Genomic DNA, 20,332 nt, shown 5'->3' with positions numbered 1-20,332 from the left:
AATCACATGAACTCATGCTGAACAACACAATTTCATTTCCATTTAAGAATCAGTTCTTATCAAGACTTGTTTTATTTATTTATAACATCTGTCAGAAAAAATTAGGGAGGAGCTCCAGCAGTTGATATTGTGTCACTTTTCCTGCAGGTGATCCCAAAACCTGGCAAAACAAATCTCTCCCTGGAGACCCAAACTACCTGGTGGGTGCAAACTGTGTGTCTGTGCTTATTGACCACTTCTGAAGAGGGCGACAGCTGGCCTGTTACTGAATGTGATGAACGGGGGACCTCGGTCGCCCCTGCTGTGCGCTCCCTCCACTGTGACGGGATGCACGACGCTCGATGAAGTATGAGCTCGACACTCTCACGTTGTTTACTGTGCCCAAAATTTAAAAAAAAAAATTAAGAAAAACACACACACACACACTCACAAGGAGAGACTGAGGAGTCCAGCATCCTGATGGCTGTACTCTTTGTTTTTTTTTTTTCTTTCATTTTATTCAAATTTTTTTTTTCGGTGCTTTCAAGGCTTGCAAAAAATAAAGTTTAAAAAGAAGTTATTTAAACAAAAGGAACTGAAGTTGGGATGCATGACCAGTGCCACAAACTGAATAATCTCATTTTGACATTTTTAGCCGATTTTGTAAAAGGTCAGAGCGGTGCAAGAAAAAAGGAGAATTTTGGAAACTCATTTAATACTGCAATGGGATTTTTGCGTACTGTAAAAAAAAACAAAACAAAAAAAACAAACAAAAAAAAAAACATAACAAAACACCCACACACACTCACAAACAGCAAAGTTGGTATATGCAAAACTTTTGTTTGTGAGTGCTGTGGTCATGCGTTTCACTCATGAAGGATCTCTGAGGACTTGAGAAATGCTGAGTCCGACTCCTGAAGGAACACGTAGGCATCATAACGATGAAAAAATAAGAATGACGGTTAAGTATTAGAGAGTCTGTCTGTATGTCTCTCTCTCTCTCTCTCTCTCTCACTTTAAAACTGATGTTTTGTAGCAATGTTTTACCGTAGATAAATAATACTGACTTGATTTTACAAACTCCTGCTGTCTAGAGATCTATGCATGTGCTATGACTCAGGTCCAGAAGCCTGCTACTACTACTAAGTTCAACACATGAAAATCCCATCGTACACTGCAAGCAGTGATGCCTTATCTGCATATTAACTTTTCAGTGAAACCTTAAAACATCGGATCCTTCAGTTCTAGCGATCACTACGGAAGAAAAAGTTGTCTCTGCATTTTCTCATAAACGGTGAACTTGGATTTAGCACACGAGAATAATAGAGGCTGATGAAAAGGTATGCTTTCTTTTACTGCTATGCATATGAAGTCTGAGGAAATACAAAAAACAAAAAATATCTAGAAGATGTTTAAATTGTGGCTGTACATACTGCTAGTATATGGCCTTGGTTCTCTGTAAATGAACTTTTGTACATCTTTGTTATTTTGTATAAAAGAGAAAACGTTTGTTAAAAAAGAGAAAGCGGTTACATTGGTTATGTTTGTATTCTGGTTATACCCCTGAGCCTTGGAACTGACATAAGCAGTAATAAGTCCGACTTTTCTACCAACACATACACACAGGCGCACACACACACACACAGACACACATACACACTACTTAAGGCATTTTTAAACAGTCAGAAAACTTTTTATTCTTATTTACAAAATAGAGAAGTGCTTGGTTTAAATGATTTTAAAAGACGTACTTGAGGGGGTCTGCTGTGAAGAGTGGTCCCTTCCTTTATTTGTGATACTGGATGCTGTATTGTGTGCCCTGAAATGTATTTTTGTACTAATAGACAATTTATTATGGCACATCAGTACTGTTTTCTTTTGATATGATAACACGGCTTCAACCCAACACTAGTTTTATTTTCCTGTGTGGCTGACATTATTTTTATTTATTTTTCTTCAGTTCAGCTTTTTCTTTCCTTCGTGACACATTTCTAAGTATACGAACTGTATTAATAAATAAATTCATTTTTAAAGTAACTGCTCGTTGGATTAGCGTGATGTGTTGAGCAGATGTTTGACAAACCGACACGCCCAGACCTTTTTCTGCCAAACGACACATTCCTTCGTGGGTTGTGAAGTTCAGGGGTTGTATTGTCAGTATGTAGAGTTTAAGTTTTCCGCCATTCGCAGCTGCTTCTCACATGTACAGTCAGTGAACTGATCGGTCAAATGGATTATTTGACCGATCAGTTTTGACCACTGGGAACCACAGTTGAACTTCCTTTTCCTTAAAAATACATCTATTCTTGTTTTACTTAATCTGACCTCTTCTGGTTCATTGGCCGCAATAAGTCAGAAACAAGTTCCTTTTTCCAAAAATATCTTCTGCGGACATTTTTTTAAGACATGCACTCACTTATCCAGTTCATTAGGTACACTTTGCTTGAAAATAATAAAATGAAGTCCACTATAGTTCTGCTTGATGATCATTTTGGATGCTGCACTTTGTTGTTGCTGATATGAACGGGGTGGACAAGGTAATTGAAACACCTGTCATGGTGCAGTACAATTCAACAGCGCCACAAACTGCACCCTCCAAAAATAATCAGGACTGTTGTGTTGGACTGTTTTAGCGAGGTGTACCTAATAAACTGGCAGCTGGATGTATAAAGATACTTAAAATCATTTATCTGTTATGGTTTTTCTGAAACAACAAAAAAATCTCCCTTGTTAAACTGAGATTAAGATTAAGAAACTTTCTCAGCAGCATTAAAGTGAAAACAGATTTGTAGTGTCAGACTTGCTTGACTTCCTGAAACCAGCAGTTTTGACATGTGTTGCCATGTTTGTCACATGGCCCAGCTTGTGACAAAGTGTCAAAGGCTGCGTTGGTCAATCAACCCACCAGAGTCACAAAGTTTCTCTGTCAGGAGGAGCACATTATGGAGGCTTCAAAATCAACAGCAGAGCATCTGGGAGCAGAATTTACAACCTGAAGACCCAAACTGTCCCTCACTTGTGTTACATGACAAAGCTGTGATAACATGTGTGTTAAGGTTCACTGATAAACCCACCAGAGACAGTACAATATGTGACAAAAATTAAGATCCAAAGTTAACGTACATCTGTGTAGCATCTATCCTGAGTCAGTTTCTTTAAAATCTTACTGTACCTTCAGTCGAATACAAAAACGGTTTCTAGTTAAAAGTAACTTTTATCGTCTATCTATCTGGTCAATCATAAAGAGTCAGGAGGTAAAAGATAACCAGAATTTAATTATTAAAAGTACAACAGTGGCAGTGAGACATACCTGTACGTCACATTATGGTCAGGATTATGGAACAGAAAAGCTAAAGAGATGCACAGTAGTTGTGTTCATTTAAAAAACATGATGTAAAGTCACTCTGGTTAGTTAACGATAAGTTGACTTAAAAGGTCCATGAATGAGCTGCTACTTTGTAAACAAACACGTTATCTGATCGCCGACGAAGTACCCGTGTTAGAGCTTTATTTCCCTCGAAGCGATTGCTCTGTAGATCTCCTCAGTCAGGGGAACGTACATCCTTTTCTCAGGATCTAAAAAGTAGAGAGGATCTTTGACGTGAGCTGGGTTGAATCCCTCCTCCACCAGCCTCACCTTCTTCATCTTGTATGTCCCCGTCATCTCCAGGCAGGGCTGCAAAACACACACAGTGTGAATGTTCGAAATATCTCGTGTCCAACTTCAGTGTTAAAGACGGCGACGAGCAAGAGGAACAACACGGCAGGATTGTCACAGAGCCACATGAGTTTGGTCCTTATAAATTCAGTGTTTAGCGTCAGTCACTTGCGAGCAGCTGACTCAGTTCTTAACACCACAGCAATCCCTCATGACCTCGTGTTAAGCTGCAAAAAATGATCCCAGTCAGAATGAAAGCACTGAAGAGAACTGATATTGGATCAGTTATCAATATCAACAGATATCCAGAATTATTTTAATTTAGGTTTAATTTAGTTTTTTTTAATATATATAGTTTTTGAGTAGTTTCCGTCTATTAGTCTACAAAAATCTAAATAAATTGCTGCATTATGATTTGCTAAACTATCGTTTCCTTGAATGAGGCCTGATACATGTTGATACGTGTTAGGTTACAAAAATCTTTTGGGGGGGTCAAACTACTATTTACAAGGTCAACAGTGAACTTTCAAACTCAATTAACAATGTTTTCTTTCTATCTTTACTGTATCATGTTCGATTGATTATCAGTTCTAACAACCTTTTGGGAGAAATTTGTAAAATCTGTAAATATAAACAGCTGATTTTTTTGTTGTTGTTTGTTTTAAATGCAGACGAGTTTGGGGGGGATTTTTTCGGCCCTGTGGTGTCTGCATTTTGCCTCACAAGCTGCGCACAGCCCCAGCGACCTCCACCAAGAAGGTGGGGCAGCTTCTGTGTTGCCTGACAGGCAAAATTAAGGGCACACAAATCTGACAATCAGTTTCCTCAGGTTTGTTGCTAAGTAGGTTTTCACATGCAGGGAATTTGCTGCAGTATATTGGTGCTTCACAATAACAACAGTATGAGGAAAACAAAGAAACATGACAGTGTAAATGCTGTCAGCACCTGGGAATAATTGCAAACAACTCAGGTGAGCATTTTAATGCTTTGATCAACTCAGATTTTGATGGACGGACATTAAGAGGACAAGTCTCATGGTCTTCTAGTGAATGAAGCAGACTGAAATAAAAGTGACCAAAAACAGGGTTTTGACCCTTGGATATCAAGAAAGAAAATGTCAGATGTATGTGTCCCTTAAACACATGAAGATCTTTTTTAAAATAATACATTAGGCAAATGATTGTTACCTGAATCCTGATGAATCGAGGTCTTGCGTAAGATGGGAGGTAGTTGACGACCTGTTTGCAGGTGTCCCGACAGTCAAAATCTTCTCCTTCTTTCAAAACAACAGCCGCCATGCCGATCCGCCCCTCGTGACCTTATCAGTTAAAATGAAAATATTTAAAAAGCACAGGACACATTATCCGAGTTCTTCTTCCTCATCTGTAAGATTTGTAAAACGTGATTTAACAGGACTGTTTCTGAAATTTACCTTCCACTTTAACACCATAGACATTTGCCTCCAAAATGCATTGAGCCATTGTGAGAATGTCCGCAACCTCTGATGTGGCCACGTTCTCGCCTTTCCACCTGTGACAACAAGCAAGCGAAGAAGCAAAAACACATCAAACGAAAACATTGTGGAACAAGTCATCCTCCCTTACACCGGCACCAAATTTAGGTGAACCGAGAAGACAACCTCAGCTCTGTACCCTTTCTATAATGCCGAACTGTCGTAAAACTAATCGTCTCCAAACTGTTCTGCTTCTGTTGTCCAACAGCTTCGCGAGCGCAAAATATTAAATTAGTCAAAACATCAAAACACCAAAAGTAAAATTTAACAAAGATCAACGGAAATAAGTCACAACTTGCCTGAAAGTGTCGCCAACTCGATCCTGAAAGTACACAAAGTTCTGGTGATCAAACCGAAGCAAATCTCCAGTGTTGAAGTATATGTCGCCTTTTTTCAACACATCACAAAGCCTCTTCTTTTCAGTCTGCTGCTTGTTGCCAGCGTAACCAACAAAAGGAGACCTCTGAGTAATCCTTCCCACCAAAAGTCCCGTCTCACCTGACAAAAAAGAAACATGAAACATGTCCGTCACAGTTTCTGCTACGCCTGAGGTGTCGACATCAACTATCTGGTTTTGTCCGTCCAACAATCGAAAGCTCAACAATATTAACACTACAGTAAATAAAACAGATCATTTGGACACAGCACATTTTCACATTTGAGAAGCTCGAGCCAGTTAGCTTTTGCCTTTTTCTTGAAGGAAGACAAATGAGGAATCAAACATAGTCGTCAATTACTTTCATTTCAGTCGACTAATCGCTTAACAGTTTAGGCAAAAATCGGTACCGCTGTTCTTGTGTCAAAGAAAGGAATAAAACACACGGGTAGGTTTGCTCACCTCTGGCTGCCACGACACACAGACCCTCAGAGTTCCTGACGGGTTCCTCCTTCTCAATGTCAAACTTGATCAAAGTGTAGGGGAAGAAAAACTAGAAAGAAGAAAGAAAAAAGTTCCTCACTTAAAAGATGAATGTTGTGCGACTACTTTAACAGCCTGTAGTTTATGAATCATGTCAGCACCTCTGTGAGGATGCTCTTCATGTGCATTGAGCTAAATGCTAACATCAACATGCTAACAGGCAAAAAGTTTCGGAGAAATTGAAATCTCGACCAGATGCTGTCTCTAGAGGAAAACTTAACGAAATCATAACATAATCCCAGTTTATCTTGAGGGAGACATGAAAGTCTGTAATGAAATTTCATCGTGATCCGTCCAAAGGTTGTTGAGACATTTCACTTTAAGGCAAACACCAGGGTGGCACTAGAGGAAAGGTCATGTCACAAAATTTCATTGGGTAATGACATATGGATATTTCAGTCTGGACCAAAGTGGCGGGCTGCAAATACTGGACCTGGACTCTACTCACCCTGTGGACCGGATTGACTCTACCAACTGCTCCGATCTTGGACGTGTAGTTGATGAAGCCGATGTTTCCCTCTGTGGCAGCGTACAGCTCTCTGACTTTGATGTCCCCGAAGCGATTCAGAAACTCGGACCAAACATCTGTTCGGACTCCGTTGCCGATTGCGATCTTCACCCTGTGGTTCCTGTCGTTGTCTTTCTGCAAAGAGCGGCATCGACTCGGATTCAAAACAGCGACGTGCAGAGCGTCGGATCTTCCGTCAGAACAAAACTTCATAATGTAACCCAGAGTTGGTCAGCGTGCCTTTTACCTTGGGCGTGTTGCAGAGGTAGCGCATTGTTTCGCCGATGTACTGCATCACTGTCACATTGTACTTCCTGCAGTCGTCCCAGAACTGAGACGCAGAGAACTTTCTCCTCAGAACAACGGTCATACCTGCAATCAACAGCATATAAAACAGGCTTTATCTTGGTGCAAACTTAAACATCAACTTCTTCAGGGTCCAAACCAGGTGTGCAACTGCTTTTGTTCTTTTACTCATGAGGAGGATTAGGAAGGCTCGTACTTCTCTCGATGGCGCCAGCCAACCCGATGAGGAAGCCTGCGCTGTGATAGAGAGGCAGATTGATGTAGAAGATGTCCTCTGCTGTGATTCCACACGCCGCTTGGATGAAGGAGGCGGCCCAGACCCTCTCATGAGTGACAACTGCTGCTTTGGGCAAACCTTCCAAGACCAAAGAATTATAACTGGTTAAAGTTAGCGTTAGGTATATGTTGTTATTAAAGGGTCTCCAAATACAGACACACTTCTCAACTATCCAAGTGTATAATATGGGAGGGGTCACATGTAGGACTTATCACCCGATTCTGCAGGTCCCCTGAGCTTATTATGTTCCTTAAGCTGATTGTTTGGGATCTGCAACTTTACTGTTGTGGCTGAATCTCTCCTCTGCCATCAGAGCTGTTTTCAACCACAGCACATACTTTGACATTAGCAGAATTATCACAGCATCAGAATCAGTACATAAAACAAACCTATCGGCCCAGAGGGTCCGAGTGTGTGATGCAATAAATCGATTCATTTGAGGTACTCACAATATTGACCTCCTGTCCAGCATGCCTGCATAAGAAACACTGAATGTAAAAATATTTTTCCTAACCTGCTACTATTATCGCAGCAAGAGTGTCAAACAATAACGAAGCTAATCAAAAACATCAACTATGAACACTTGGCAGAACTGCAAGTCAACACCTCTCTTAAACGGCTTCAGTTTTGTCAGTGTGCGCTTCATACCTGTGGTGCCTGACGTGTAGATGTACAGAGCAGTGCTCCTGATGTTAACGTTGGCCCTCAGGTCCGGGGACAGCGGCTGATCCGAGGCCTGTGCGATCTTGTCAGACAAAGCGTTGATGCCCTGTACGCTGCAGCTCTCTGAGAGGAGGAACACGCTGATACCCTGCTCTCTCAGCGTCGGCAAAACCTCCTCCACAGCATCCTGCAGCTCTGCGAATACAGACAGGCATTCAGCTCTACACAACATGTCAGAGTGTGGTGTTGCGCAATGCAGCACATGTAGGCCAGTGTCTTGTTAACTGAAGTCCCACTGGGATACGAGCACATGGCCCAGGCAGTTCAGCCCAAATCTATGCAGTTCCCAGTAGTTAAACTCTAGCACCACAATGTGAGTGTAGAGAAACAGGTTTTCAGAGTGTAAAGTTTCTTCTTTCAGTCAACTGAACTAAGTTGTCAGGACTGAATGTACATAGGTTAGTAAACCTCTGTTCCTGATAAGATTTGTTGAGGGAGCTGTTTGATAAGGGTGTAAAATGACTCCTAAATTGTCCTGGAAAAAAAACATTTCTTTACTGGACAGAGTTTGGTTGGAATCGGTAGAAATGATCACCTTGTGGCTGAATGCCTCCAAGCACGAGTCAAGTAGCAGTTTACAGGGAGCTTTGTCACAAGGGGCAACGACAAATCACCTGAAGCTCAACATCAGGCAAACCAGTGAGCTTGTGGTGGACTGTAAATGCTTCAAAAACATGGACGTGGCTGCAAAGACGCGGATGCTTCATGCACATCTTCAACCTGGCAGCACAGAAGATCTGTACAATCAGCACGGTTTCAAGGTGGACGTCCAACATTGGTGTCACCAAATCAGTACCTGACCGAATGTGACATACGGCATATAATAACATAACACAATAAAATGTGCTGCAGTCACTCTTGTGTCACCTAAGACAGACTTTTCCCAGTTTATCCTGTGGAGATTAGGAGCGGGTGATGATTGCATTATCAGCTGTTGTCTTACCATGCAATCGTACTGTCATCAACATATCGTGCTTCACTCTGCTTTTGTGAATGATTAAGGAGTTTATTGATACTACACGTATAAATACCAGATAACCATTTCAACAATGCAGCACACATGCTGTTCAGTTTCTATCCTGTTCATTCTGTCCGAGCTTCTCACCTCTGGCGCCGACTAAAACAAAGACTGCTTAGCACCATCAGAAATGTGGCGTGAAAACTTTACAAAACTTGGCTCTGTCACATAAGTTTAACTAGCAGCACCACAGCAGCTCTTGTGTTCAATTATTGGTGCATTAACATCTAAGTGGCATTTTAATGTTCCATCTGTTTCAAATGATGCCAAGTCACAACTTTAGAAACTCTTTTGGAGTTTCATTTGAGGTCCATCTACAAGACCGGCAAAGTGGGCCACAGCGCTGAGGCCCAGGTGTGTGGCAACAGGCCTGCGAGGGTCTGACTAACAAATGCAAAGATGTTGAGTAATCTGCACCACTGAAATGATGAGGGCCTTCAGCCATTCCCTCAGGTCCTGTGACAAAATCTATTTTTGACTTTGATTTGACTCTTCCTAACTCTCCTAATGTGTGTTGTGATCAAACTGAAGGACAGAAAAGAGCCGGTTGGTTTCTGGTGCACAAAATAAAAAGAGTAATGAAACTAACAAATGCAGTGTTTGTTCTGCAGCTGAGGATGACGAGGTCCGCAAAAAAAACGCACAAAGGGGAAATCTGCAAAGTTCATTTTGTTCAAATATTATCACATGTTACATTATTTCATTAACACTAACGCATGACTTTGAATGCAGCACGTTACTGCTCTTCGTTTAGTCCAGTAGCTGAAAACGTGGGGTTGGGCCCCTTCAAAATGCCCCCCCAGAAAAACCTGAAGGCGTCGTGAGATGATTTATGCGGTAGGAAAGAAGTTCTTCTGGAAACTTCTGTAATGTTCGATGTTAGTTTGACCCTTTTGTGCCTTGAGCTCACGTTTCAATAAAACTGTCTGAGAGACGCTGAGAAGCAACAGGCTTGTTTGCGGACTAATGGTTGGTCGGAGGACCCGCTTGTGTCTTACCTGCAGAGGCGATGATCACTTTGGCCCCGCAGCAGGAGAAACAGTGCAGCAGAGACTTGGATCTGATGTTAAAGTTAAGCAGAGCAGCCGGGCAGCCCAGCTTGGCCAGGCCGAGCCAAATCCACACGAAACTGGGTTCGTTGGCCAGAAACAGGGCGACCGGGTCCCCCTCCTTCAGCTGGGCTTCAGCCCGCAGAGCTCTGGCCACCTTGTTGCTCTGTTTATCGACTTCGCCATAAGAATACTGTCGCCCTTCAAAGTGCAGGAAGGTCTTAGCGGGATGCGTCCTCGCTGCATCCAAGAAGCAATCCACGATGCTGTAAAAAGGTTTGATTTTCTTGTACTTGGTGAGCCTGATGCCAAGTTTGATGCTCCTCAGGATGTATATGCAGTCCGCGCCGAAGTAAGGGAAAAGCGTCTTGAAGAATGACAGGGACAGGACAGCCAGCCCGGCTAAAACAGTGAACCAGATGTACATTTTGCAGAGCGCACTGCACAGGAGGCATCAGCCACTGATCGACACGGGACGCGCAAACAATCCAGCTGAGGGATATTTGTGACAAAGTTCACCCCCACAGCTCGGGGCGGCGCTCAGCCCAGACCCATCAACCCCTCCTTCGTTCCGGAATGTTTTCTAGTTGCCAGATCCTGGATTTGCCCGTGCACTCTCAATTGATCGTACATGTATTTATCTTAATTATTATTATTATTATTATTTTGTATTGTTCTCTCGTGTCGTGCTGCACTTTTATTCTGTTGTACAGGAGCTCTAGCGATGAAAAAAGTGATTAAGTGATAAAGTGGCAAACATGGAGAGAGAAGCACTGCTTTAAAACCCGTGAGACCACCATCTTGTGACAGTTAAGTGCGGTTTATGCCCTGGTAAAATGATCATTATTATTATTATTATTATTATTATTAGCCTATTATTCATGACATAAAGCGACCGCAGGATCAAGAAGACTGAACTCCACAGATGTACGCTCCCGAGAAAAGTCGTGAACCGCTGCAAAATGTCTGCACATGGCAACCCAGACCATAAATCTGCAATCCGAGCAAGTTGTGGTCCCGCACTGTTTTAAACTGAGCCGCATTTTGTCCGCTGATTTGCGGGGAGGAGCGAAGCTGCGAGTTATGTAAGAGTGTCAGGCTCGTTTGAGAGGAGTCGCGGTCATCTACAAAGTAACAAAGTAGACGGAAGTGGCCGATTGCAGTCGGTGAGATGTCAAAGAGCGGGTCTAAAGTCGAACATGGCTGGTGATGAGGATTCAGCAGAAAATATTAATGAATGGACCTGATGATCGCAGTCCATCGGCCTTGGTGTACTGTTAACCTTTTTCTGACTCTTTACAGATTATTCATCCGCCAGAGTTTCATATTAGATGCCAACTTGCATTTGTTGGGCAATTTGCATAATTGACATAATCATGTACAACATTTCAGCCACTGCTTGGCCAACAGTACTGAGCTTAGGGAGTCACTGAGGATATGCTGAATCCATTTCCGGCATTTTCAAAATTCAAAAATGGCTCTCTAAACCAGGAGTGGCCATATTTGAACTCCCGATGAGCCAATTTTTTTACTTACTTTTTACTTTTATTAATCCCAAGCTGGGAAATTACTTCTCTGCATTTAACCCATCAGTGATTGAAACACACACACATGCAACATGCAGTGAAACACACAGGAGCATCAGGCACCCAGGGAGCATATTGGGGGTTAAGTGCCTTGCTCAAGGGCACATCAGCCGGCTAATGGGGGGTGGGGACATTATCACTCCACCACACTCAAATTTTTCCTGCTCGTCTGGTGGGGGAATCGAACCAGCGACCTTCCGATCACATGCCGCTTCTCCAACCTCTAGGCCATTTGCACATCTTGGACCTGCATTTCAGCCTTAGGAGAGCTGAGCGTCAGTGGTGGGAATTTGAGATGTAATATTTAATCAGTTCTGCGTGCATTTTCAGAGCGCAAACAGGCACAGAAAAACCACTCCTGTAGTGTCCAAATTGGCCAAGCAGCTGGAAAAAAAATCGCTGACTAAATGCAACTGTAAGTGTAATTATGCAAATTGATGGGGACCCATAGTGCACATTTATGGCATAAAACTGTGCGGTACTCAACATTTCCTGAAGGTGCAGTGCACTGAGCTCTCACGTTTTCAGTAATAAAATCTGAGTGGTATTTACAGGCTTTCAGGTGCTCGTGCTGACATCAGTGACCCTGGTTTGATGAGCTTGTTCTCCCTGCCTGAACTGCCCGACTTCAGCTCCCACGTGGGTCTTTACCTGTCAAGGTCTCCTCGACGCAGCTGATCCTCGGGCAGCTCCAGGGACAACACAACCCGGGTCACCCTGCCCCAAACCTGGAGGGTGACAGGACAGTTTCTGTCCCCAGAGCTGCTGGGTCATATTGTTTAGAAACACGTTGCTTTAAACACAGATGAAGACTTATTGAGATTTATAACTTTTTTTAATTTATTTCTGCGTTTCAGCTGTCAGGTCAGTCGGAATCAAGTTTAAGGCTGTTAGGGATGAACAATCAATTATTTTTTATACTGAAGGTAGCATTTGAAAGAGGAGCTACAGTTTTTATTATAAGTTACGTAGTGCATCCTTCTTACAGCGGGAAAAGCACAGGTGTGGTTAGTAACATTAATGATGGCTCTGCTCCATCAGTGAGCCCACACCCTGAAACCCAGAAACTACATAAGCTGAATGGACTGCAGCCCGTATTAATGTTATGAATTGCACCTGTGCTTTTCAGTTCGCCGTGAAAAAGGAATGTATTAAGAGTGTCTTAACAAGATGTGGGCTGTAGTTAAGTAATGAAAAATAAAGTAGTCTCAATAGACCAGTCAATTACACAGCGAGGACTCTGAATGAGGAGATCACAGCTCTCACTTTCCTCAACCGGAATAACTTGCTTTCCTGCTCTCTTATGTGAAGCTATTGCAGCAGTCGTTCTCACGGCTCAGCGCAGAAAACTCAAACATGCTCCTCTGGATGAAAACTGAAGTCGTTTAAGGATATGTATGAAAGGTGAGGAGATTAAACATCACAACGCTTCTCAAATCACAGAACAACCAAAACTCAGCTGTGTTCATTTTTCCTTTGACACACAGAAACAAGCGGCACTTTAAATTTTTATCTTGCCTGTTGTAATTGAACTGAATATGTCCAGCGTAAGTGGGATGTAATTCTTGTCTTTTTCATCCAGAAAGTAGAGTGGGTCGGTTATGTGGTTTGGGTTGAAGCCGTCCTCTACCAGCTTTGTCTTCAGATACTTGAACGTGCCCGTAACGTCCAAGGAACTCTGTAGTCAGTCACAGTTTAATTAATAACGAGGGGGTTAAATAATGCTGCCATCACAAAGGCTGAAACTGTCAGACTGTGACATACATACCCGAATCCTCATAAAACGTGGCCTTGCGTAGGACGGCAGGAATTTTTCGACGTGTTTAAAAACACCCGCAGAGTCAAATTTCTGTCCTTCACTTAGAGTAACGGCAGCCATTCCAGCTCTGCCCTCCAGACCTGCAAAAGTCAAAGAAGCAACATGTCACAAATCGTTTTGACACCGACAGATCACGGTGCCTCTGTTATTCTCACCCTGTGCCCTGAAAGCGGGTCCTACCTCCCACAAGAAGTGCATAACGCTCTACTTCATAACCAGCGATGGGCCTTCAGCTACCTCAGTGGTTCTCATCAAACCTTTCCTTCAAAAGCCTCAGGTTCAGCAGCTCCCACCCTACATAGAAGTAAGCTAGCTTGCTAGTTTTTGATCTCGAGTCTTTGATTCTTGGGCTTCTGATGCCATCTTTGCTGCCACCGTGTCCTTCAGCTTGTCAAACCGCTGAAGGGAATGATACTGAAGAAAGCTTGAAAAAACATGATGACTTTTTATTTAGTTATAAGCAGATTGGCTTTACTGTGAAACTCAGCTGAACATCTAACATTAGACATTATCCATGGGAATCAAAAAATACATGCATCATGTCTCTAATTGGCAATCAGGTTAAAGTACTTCAACTGCAGTCGTGATGTTTGCGTCACTGCTGCAGCCACAACTGCTGACAAATCAGTGGGACAAATAATGATAGGTGACCTCCTGGCGTTTTCAGAAATGCAGCTGACTTTATCAGAGTGCACAGTAGTTTTAACAAGGTGGCGGTCAGATGTTGGCATCAGCGTTGTTGACTGAGCACGACTGGCCAGGAGTCGCTGACACCTGACACACTTGGCTCCATGCATTTGGATCAATAGTTCTGTCAGGCCAAATGCAACTTAGCTTTTGTTGTTGTTTTATCGCTCGCTTGGTTGAACTCTGAAGATGTAGCTGTACCTCATAACACGCTGAAAACTGAACATTTCTTTAACTTATCTGAACTTTGCCTTCTCCTCTGACTGCCACTTTCCATAAGCTGTGTCCCAGCTTGGCTGTGAGATCCTCTGAGAGAGGCCAACAACAAGTGAATCATTAAAAAGATGTGAGAAAAGAGTGAACTCGCTCCTCCTCCTCCCCAGTCAAAACTAAAACCAATGACGCATTCAGGCGGTCCTTATCTACTTGTAAAGGTGAATGTTTCGGCCAAAGTTTACGACAAGGACGTAGAGCCCAGGTGACCGACAAAGTGTAAATACCACTGGGAAACTGGGGCAAGTTCTTTGATAGCTGATACCTCACGTTAAAGTTTGCACCATTTGGCGTCTGGTTAATTGTACATGGAAATTTCTTTTAATCTGTAATGCCATCTGATTTAAGACTGCAAACACGAGCCGGCAGTGTAGTTAACGTGTGATCTACACCATTTAGATCTCGCAGTAGCGCTGGGTCTGGTCTAGCTCAACAGACTGGACGTCTGAGGGCAAACCAAGTAAATATGATATGTTCACTAAATATTAGCTGACTCACTAACCTTTGTACTCCATTAAATAACTGACTGGAAAGCCTGTACGCTCCAAGCTGCTTTACTTATTCCTTTCTGATAATCATAGCACATTAACAGGTGACCCAGTCTCAGTGTGTACTTTGTACTGTTGACATGATGATGTTCAGTTCGGAGAGAAAATATTCGAAAATTCATTTGAGGCTATGACACAAATATATAGTGAGAGGAATTAATTAAAGCCAATGTTTAGAATTTTTCTAAAATAAAAAAAAAAACCAAGATGATTTTATTGAAATATTAAAAGCCAGCTGAGGTTTTTCATATTTCTAAAGTCAAGTTTAGTCAGGTTCCAGCCTCTGAAATGTGATAATATGCTGCTTTTCTTTGTTTTATGTTATTGTCAACTGAATATCTTGAGGTGTTTTTTAATTGTTTTTGATTGCTAAATATTGCTCAAAAATAAATTGATCTGAAGATGGCACATTGTGACAGGCGGTCTTCACTACATTCTGGCATTTTGTAGACTAAATGATTGATGAGGAGAAGAAAATTACAGTGAAAATTACCCGGCACTTCAACTCCGTACACGATAGCTTCTTTAATGCAGTCAATCAGCGTGATGACGTCGGCCACCTCACTCGTCGACACGTTCTCTCCTTTCCATCTGTTCTCACAGCAACAAACAACAAACAATCTTTCAGGCTGTTCTCACTCGGGTTTTCAAAGCTCTAAATAAAGGTGGCTGACACAAAAGACGCGCTCGCCTGAAAGTGTCTCCAACTCGATCCTGGAAGTAGATGAAATTGTCTTCATCAACGCTCAGCAGGTCACCAGTGTTGAAGTACACGTCTCCTTTCCTGTGGACATCATGCAGCCTTTTCTTCTCAGTCTGCCGCGGGTCTCGGGCATATCCAGAAAACGGTGCGTTTGTTGATATTTCACACACCAGAAGTGCAGGCTCACCTGCGGAAAGTTAATCCAAAGAGGCAGTCTGGTGATCATCCTCTTCTCACTCACTCGTGTTGAGACACAAAGGAAACCAGTACTTTTGTGGCATATTTGAAGGCAAATAACTCAAGCGTGAACAACGTTTTGGCAATTGACACCATCTTTGATACATTCACTGACAGTTTGGTAAAAAATAGTGAAGGTATAAAAACAGATTGAAGTGTTTTTTTAGTGATACACAGAATCATCAAATATTTTGCTTAAAGTACAAACAGAGCAAAGACATCAGAAACACCACTGGCATTGAACGCAACAGCCCCTCCACTCCTAAAGCACATTTTGGTCCATTGAATGGATTACTTCATCAGTGGTTTCTAATGTATCCTGATGACTTTGGTGACCCCCCCAGGACCCTTCTGGTCTTCAGGAATCTGGTACACACACATTACTCCACTGTAATGTATTTTTCATTCATTTCTTCCAAAGAATTTTTTAAACGCACCTTTGGCAGCCTCTATGCAGAAACCAGCAGAGTCCCTCAGAGGACTTCCTTTATCCACATCATATTTGATCAGAGAGTATGGAAAAAACCTCTGCAGGATACAAAGAAAAAAAAGAAACATTGCTTATTGAGTAACAGTTATTATTTCATCATGTGGAATGAAACATTGCTTTTTGACCTTGTGGAGGAAGGTGTCCCGCCCGACAGCTCCAATCTTGCCGGTGTAATTCAGCAGAAAGAAATTCCCTTCCGTCGCTCCGTAAAACTCTCTGATTTGAATGTTTCCGAACCTGCTCGTGAAGTCCCTCCAAACATCTGCCCTGATGCCGTTGCCTACCGCCAGTCTTACTTTGTGGCTCCGATCATTGAGTTTCTGTCAGGGAAGAAACATAAGGAGGGTTTTTTTTAAAAAGTTCCGGTGTGATGGGTCCATTCATTTTAGCGCTGTGATAGTACATACCCTCGGTGTGTTGCAGAGGTAACGCATAATTTCACCTATGTACTGTATGACAGTGACGTTATATTTTCGACAGTCGTCCCAGAACTGAGAGGCAGAAAATTTACTCCTCATAGCCACTGTGATACCTGCACACAGCGACAAGATGACACATAACAATGTGAAAGGATTAGTTTGGCGATTTATTTTTCATTTTAATTGAAAAATTCTACCATATTTTTGCTCAGCAAATAAATGGAAAGACCATAATCAAACATGAACTGATTCTATTAACAAATCCGTGTCCCGCCGTAGGCCTCCGTTGCTTTATGGAAACTATGACCAACACATAAATGAGCCATTTCCCTCATTACAATGAATAAACACACTGTATTGTATTTTCACTCACCACAACTTGTGTACACCATCCTGCTGCTGTAAATACGCACTATTATCGTATTACTTCAGCTTGAACTAAAAGAAGCAGTATTTTTTACAGCATTTGATGCCAGATATTATATTATACTGATTCCAGTAAACACAAATACATGTATGTATGTTATTTACCAAATCAGATTTTTATTTTTTATTTTTTATTAGCTACATCACAGTCTTTCCAAGTACCAATTAAAATAGTCCCTGATGAAAGTGTGATTTTCTGTTGTTTTAGTGTTGTTTTCTAAACATTGTAGTGCTCATTTATGAGAGTTGCTGGCTGAATTGCTTGGCCTTTTTATATATATATATAAAATAAAACAAAACGATACATTTGCATCCCACCCTTTTACAGATTTAGGTCTTCTGTAGAAATCAATGGGCTTGTGGCTAAGTGGCTACACAGGAGAGGGAGGTTAGAAATGTCGCTATTGAGAGACAGACTAATGCATTGTTGATTTTGGTCTTTTGATCGACTTTACTGTTAATAAGATAAAAATAGAACAACAACAGCCGTCTCCGTTAACACAATCAATTAAATGGAAATATATATACGTAACTGTGTGCATACCCCTCTCAATGGCCGTGGTGAAACCAATGAAGCCAGCGCTGTGATAGAGAGGGAGGCTAATATAAATCACATCTTTGGAGTTCACCGCCACTGTGGACAGAAGCAGAGACATGGTCCACAGTTTGGAGTGAGAGATCACTGCTGCTTTAGGTAAACCTGTTAAAAGAGAAGCCAGAGATAAATGTCGAGTAAATGTCAGTGATGTTTCTTTTACAGCTGAACCCAGTCAGAGTAACTTACCTGTTGTCCCTGATGTGTATATGTAGGCTGCTGGGCTCTGCAAGGTTAAATGCGACCTTAAATCCTTGGATATAGGCTCAGAGGAGGCCTGGCTCATTTTGTCGCTGAAGCTTTTCACGTCTGCAGTTCTGCATCTGTCGGCCAGGATGAAAACAGTGACCTGCTGCTCCAGCAGACTGGGCAGGACCTCCTCCACAGCATCCTGTAACTCTGCAAATGATACATTAAAAATAAAATCATCATCTTCAGCACTAACTGATGTTTTTGCTGCCTTTAAGCTGAGGTAAAATATTGCTGCAATTTCTACTAGTGGTGGCAAAGTAAAACGTTAAAGTATTACAGTGTAAAATTTCTCCATTGAATATATTGTATTCAACAATTTCACTACAGTGAAAGTTCAGAGGTATGACCAGTGAAATGCACTGAGACGTGTTAAAACTGATGTAAGTGACATCTAAGTAGAGTTTTAATGTTGTAGCTGCTCGAGGTGGAGCGAGTTTTAATTACTTTATATATTGGAGAAACTCTTGGGCTGCAAAGTAACAAGTAACCAAAACAATGCATGTAGTGGAGTAAAAACATTTTTTTAAAAAGTACAATATTACCTGTTAGAGTGTAAAGCACGGTATAAGTGCAAATACTTAAGTAAAATATCTAAAAAAAAAAAAAAAAAAAGGTACTTTATTACTGCACTTGAGTAAATGTACTTAATTTTCCACCACCTGTTCACAGTGTGACAGACAGGCTACTTGTTCTTAACGGTTACAGTAAGGTAAAGTAAATGTAGCTTTAGACCACCGATATATGCATCGTAAATGTAACCAGGTGCTTAATGCAGAATTTTAAATTTGTATGTAAAGCATAAAACCACAGGTAATACAATTTTCCGCTTCAGCAGTACCGCTGTAGATACCAATGTTCGACAGCAGGGGGTGTAGTTTCCCCGTTTCTTTCTGCTTCATGTGCTCACTGAGGGGTCAGGATACTCCAGAAAGCGAACAGAAGCGCATCAAACGCCAGCAAGTATTTAACACAATACAGCTGTAACCTCGGTCATAAGTGTGTGATATCCTAACTGAAATCCCCATTTTGTGAACTTGCTGATAGATTTCAGATGTTGGTGGAATGAAAACATGACATGTGGGCCACCAGAGCTCATTACCTGTGAATTTGGTAGGAAAGTGTTTGTTGCTAATGCTTAATATGCTGTATTTTCTGATGTATTTACCTGTGTGGAACCATTTTGTTTACTCAGTGAAATTAAGCAGTTTGTCAAGTTACAGACAGGTATTTTATGGTGATTCTCTGAGGCAGTGTGGTGACTGTTGTGTTTTCTCCTTCCATTAGAGCCACAGACGTATTTGTGCTGTATATGCACTGTAGCTGTACTGTAGTTTTGGTTGTACTTTTACAGGAACAGTACTGGATTCCTTTTTTTTTTTATTTGCTTTGAGTAATACCAGTTAATTTATGTATTCAATAACAAGACAAAAGCCTTTACTGTATTTTCTATAAGAAAAGCACCTTAAAAACTTGGGAAAGACAATTAAAGATACCCACAACCAAAAAAAAAAGTATTTGAAGTTGTGTGCGTGATTAACCCTGACTTCTTTAAGATTTGAGCTTTGATACCATTTTTGTTCTTCCACACGCATTAATTTTCCAACGCGGTAATTTTACAGTATGTTAATGTAAACCTTACCTTCACCTGCGACCAGAGTTGTGGCTCCGCTGCAGTTGAAGCAGTGTAACAGCGACCTGGATCTGATGTTGTGGTTGAGAAAAGCAGCGGAACATCCGATCTTCACCAAACCCAACCACAGCCACAGAAACATGGGCGAGTTTCCGAGGAACAGCGCCACCGTGTCGCCCTCCTTAACGAGTCCGCTCTGCAGGAAAACTCTGGCAGCTTTGTTGCTGAGCTCATCGGCGTCCCGGTAGGTGAAAGTCTCATCCTTGAAAAGAATAAACGGCTTGTGCGGCTGCGCCTTCACCCGGTCTAAAAACCGGTCCACGATGGAGTATTTTCTATGATGGTATTTCTGAACGCGGCGCCTTACTTTTAATTTAGAGAGGACGTACTGGACATCCTGGAAAAAGTGAGGATGTGGGAATAAAAGGGCAAGAGAAAGCACAGCGGCAAACAGTATCCAGAAGAGCATGTTGAAGATGTCTGTGACAATCACCGACCTGACTGAATCTGCTTCAGGTGAAAGTTAAATACTGGTGAAGAAGAAAAGGAGGCCAGGACTTAAAAAAATATTAGGAGGAGGAGCGCAGCCACCAAAAGAGGGTTAAAATGTTTACGAGAATGAGTTAGAATGAGGGATTTGCAGAACCCAAACCGCTGCGTTCACTGGTCAATGACATGAGAAAAAGTGATGAAGCAATGGAAGACCAGAAGGCTCAT

The 20,332-nt window shown here is 41.9% G+C and overlaps 3 protein-coding genes across 12 annotated transcripts in view; 1 reads left to right on the top strand and 2 right to left on the bottom strand.

The window, feature by feature from the left end:
- The window catches only part of tjp1b (tight junction protein 1b), a 52,778-nt gene extending 50,762 nt beyond the window's left edge, over positions 1 to 2,016 (top strand). For all 9 annotated transcript variants that reach the window (XM_046395466.1, XM_046395465.1, XM_046395458.1 and 6 more), the window contains one exon: positions 148 to 2,016. In XM_046395466.1, coding sequence (XP_046251422.1) covers positions 148 to 242 — 95 coding nt within the window. In that variant the 3' untranslated portion in view covers positions 243 to 2,016. The remainder of the gene's footprint in view (positions 1 to 147) is intronic.
- Positions 2,017 to 3,234: 1,218 nt separating this feature from the next.
- Positions 3,235 to 10,537, bottom strand: zgc:101540 (hsFATP2a_ACSVL_like domain-containing protein). Its single transcript, XM_046395467.1, has 10 exons — positions 9,900 to 10,537; positions 7,809 to 8,018; positions 7,080 to 7,238; positions 6,825 to 6,949; positions 6,518 to 6,712; positions 5,989 to 6,079; positions 5,450 to 5,648; positions 5,070 to 5,167; positions 4,825 to 4,955; positions 3,235 to 3,655 (listed from the first exon to the last, which is right to left on the bottom strand). Exons 1-10 carry the CDS (start codon positions 10,375 to 10,377, stop codon positions 3,479 to 3,481), a joined length of 1,863 nt encoding a protein of 620 aa, XP_046251423.1. The 5' UTR covers positions 10,378 to 10,537; the 3' UTR covers positions 3,235 to 3,478.
- A 1,815-nt stretch (positions 10,538 to 12,352) lies between these two features.
- On the bottom strand, positions 12,353 to 20,217 carry LOC124061456 (very long-chain acyl-CoA synthetase-like). Of its 2 annotated transcripts, XM_046393274.1 has the most exons (10): positions 19,625 to 20,217; positions 17,923 to 18,132; positions 17,683 to 17,838; positions 16,701 to 16,825; positions 16,419 to 16,613; positions 16,241 to 16,331; positions 15,555 to 15,753; positions 15,357 to 15,454; positions 13,305 to 13,435; positions 12,353 to 13,214 (listed from the first exon to the last, which is right to left on the bottom strand). In XM_046393274.1, the coding sequence occupies exons 1-10, from the start codon at positions 20,082 to 20,084 to the stop codon at positions 13,038 to 13,040; spliced, it is 1,842 nt and encodes a 613-aa protein (XP_046249230.1). In that variant the 5' UTR covers positions 20,085 to 20,217; the 3' UTR covers positions 12,353 to 13,037. The 2 variants fall into 2 exon arrangements, with proteins under 2 accessions (XP_046249230.1, XP_046249231.1); XM_046393275.1 differs by lacking the exons at positions 15,357 to 15,454; positions 15,555 to 15,753.
- Positions 20,218 to 20,332: the final 115 nt, after the last annotated feature.

Source organism: Scatophagus argus, chromosome 7 (genome assembly GCF_020382885.2).
Source record: "Scatophagus argus isolate fScaArg1 chromosome 7, fScaArg1.pri, whole genome shotgun sequence".
In the NCBI taxonomy this organism is placed as follows: Eukaryota; Metazoa; Chordata; class Actinopteri; family Scatophagidae; genus Scatophagus; species Scatophagus argus.
The sequence above is the reverse complement of the archived record's forward strand: the minus strand, read 5'-3'. Positions and strand labels throughout refer to the sequence as shown.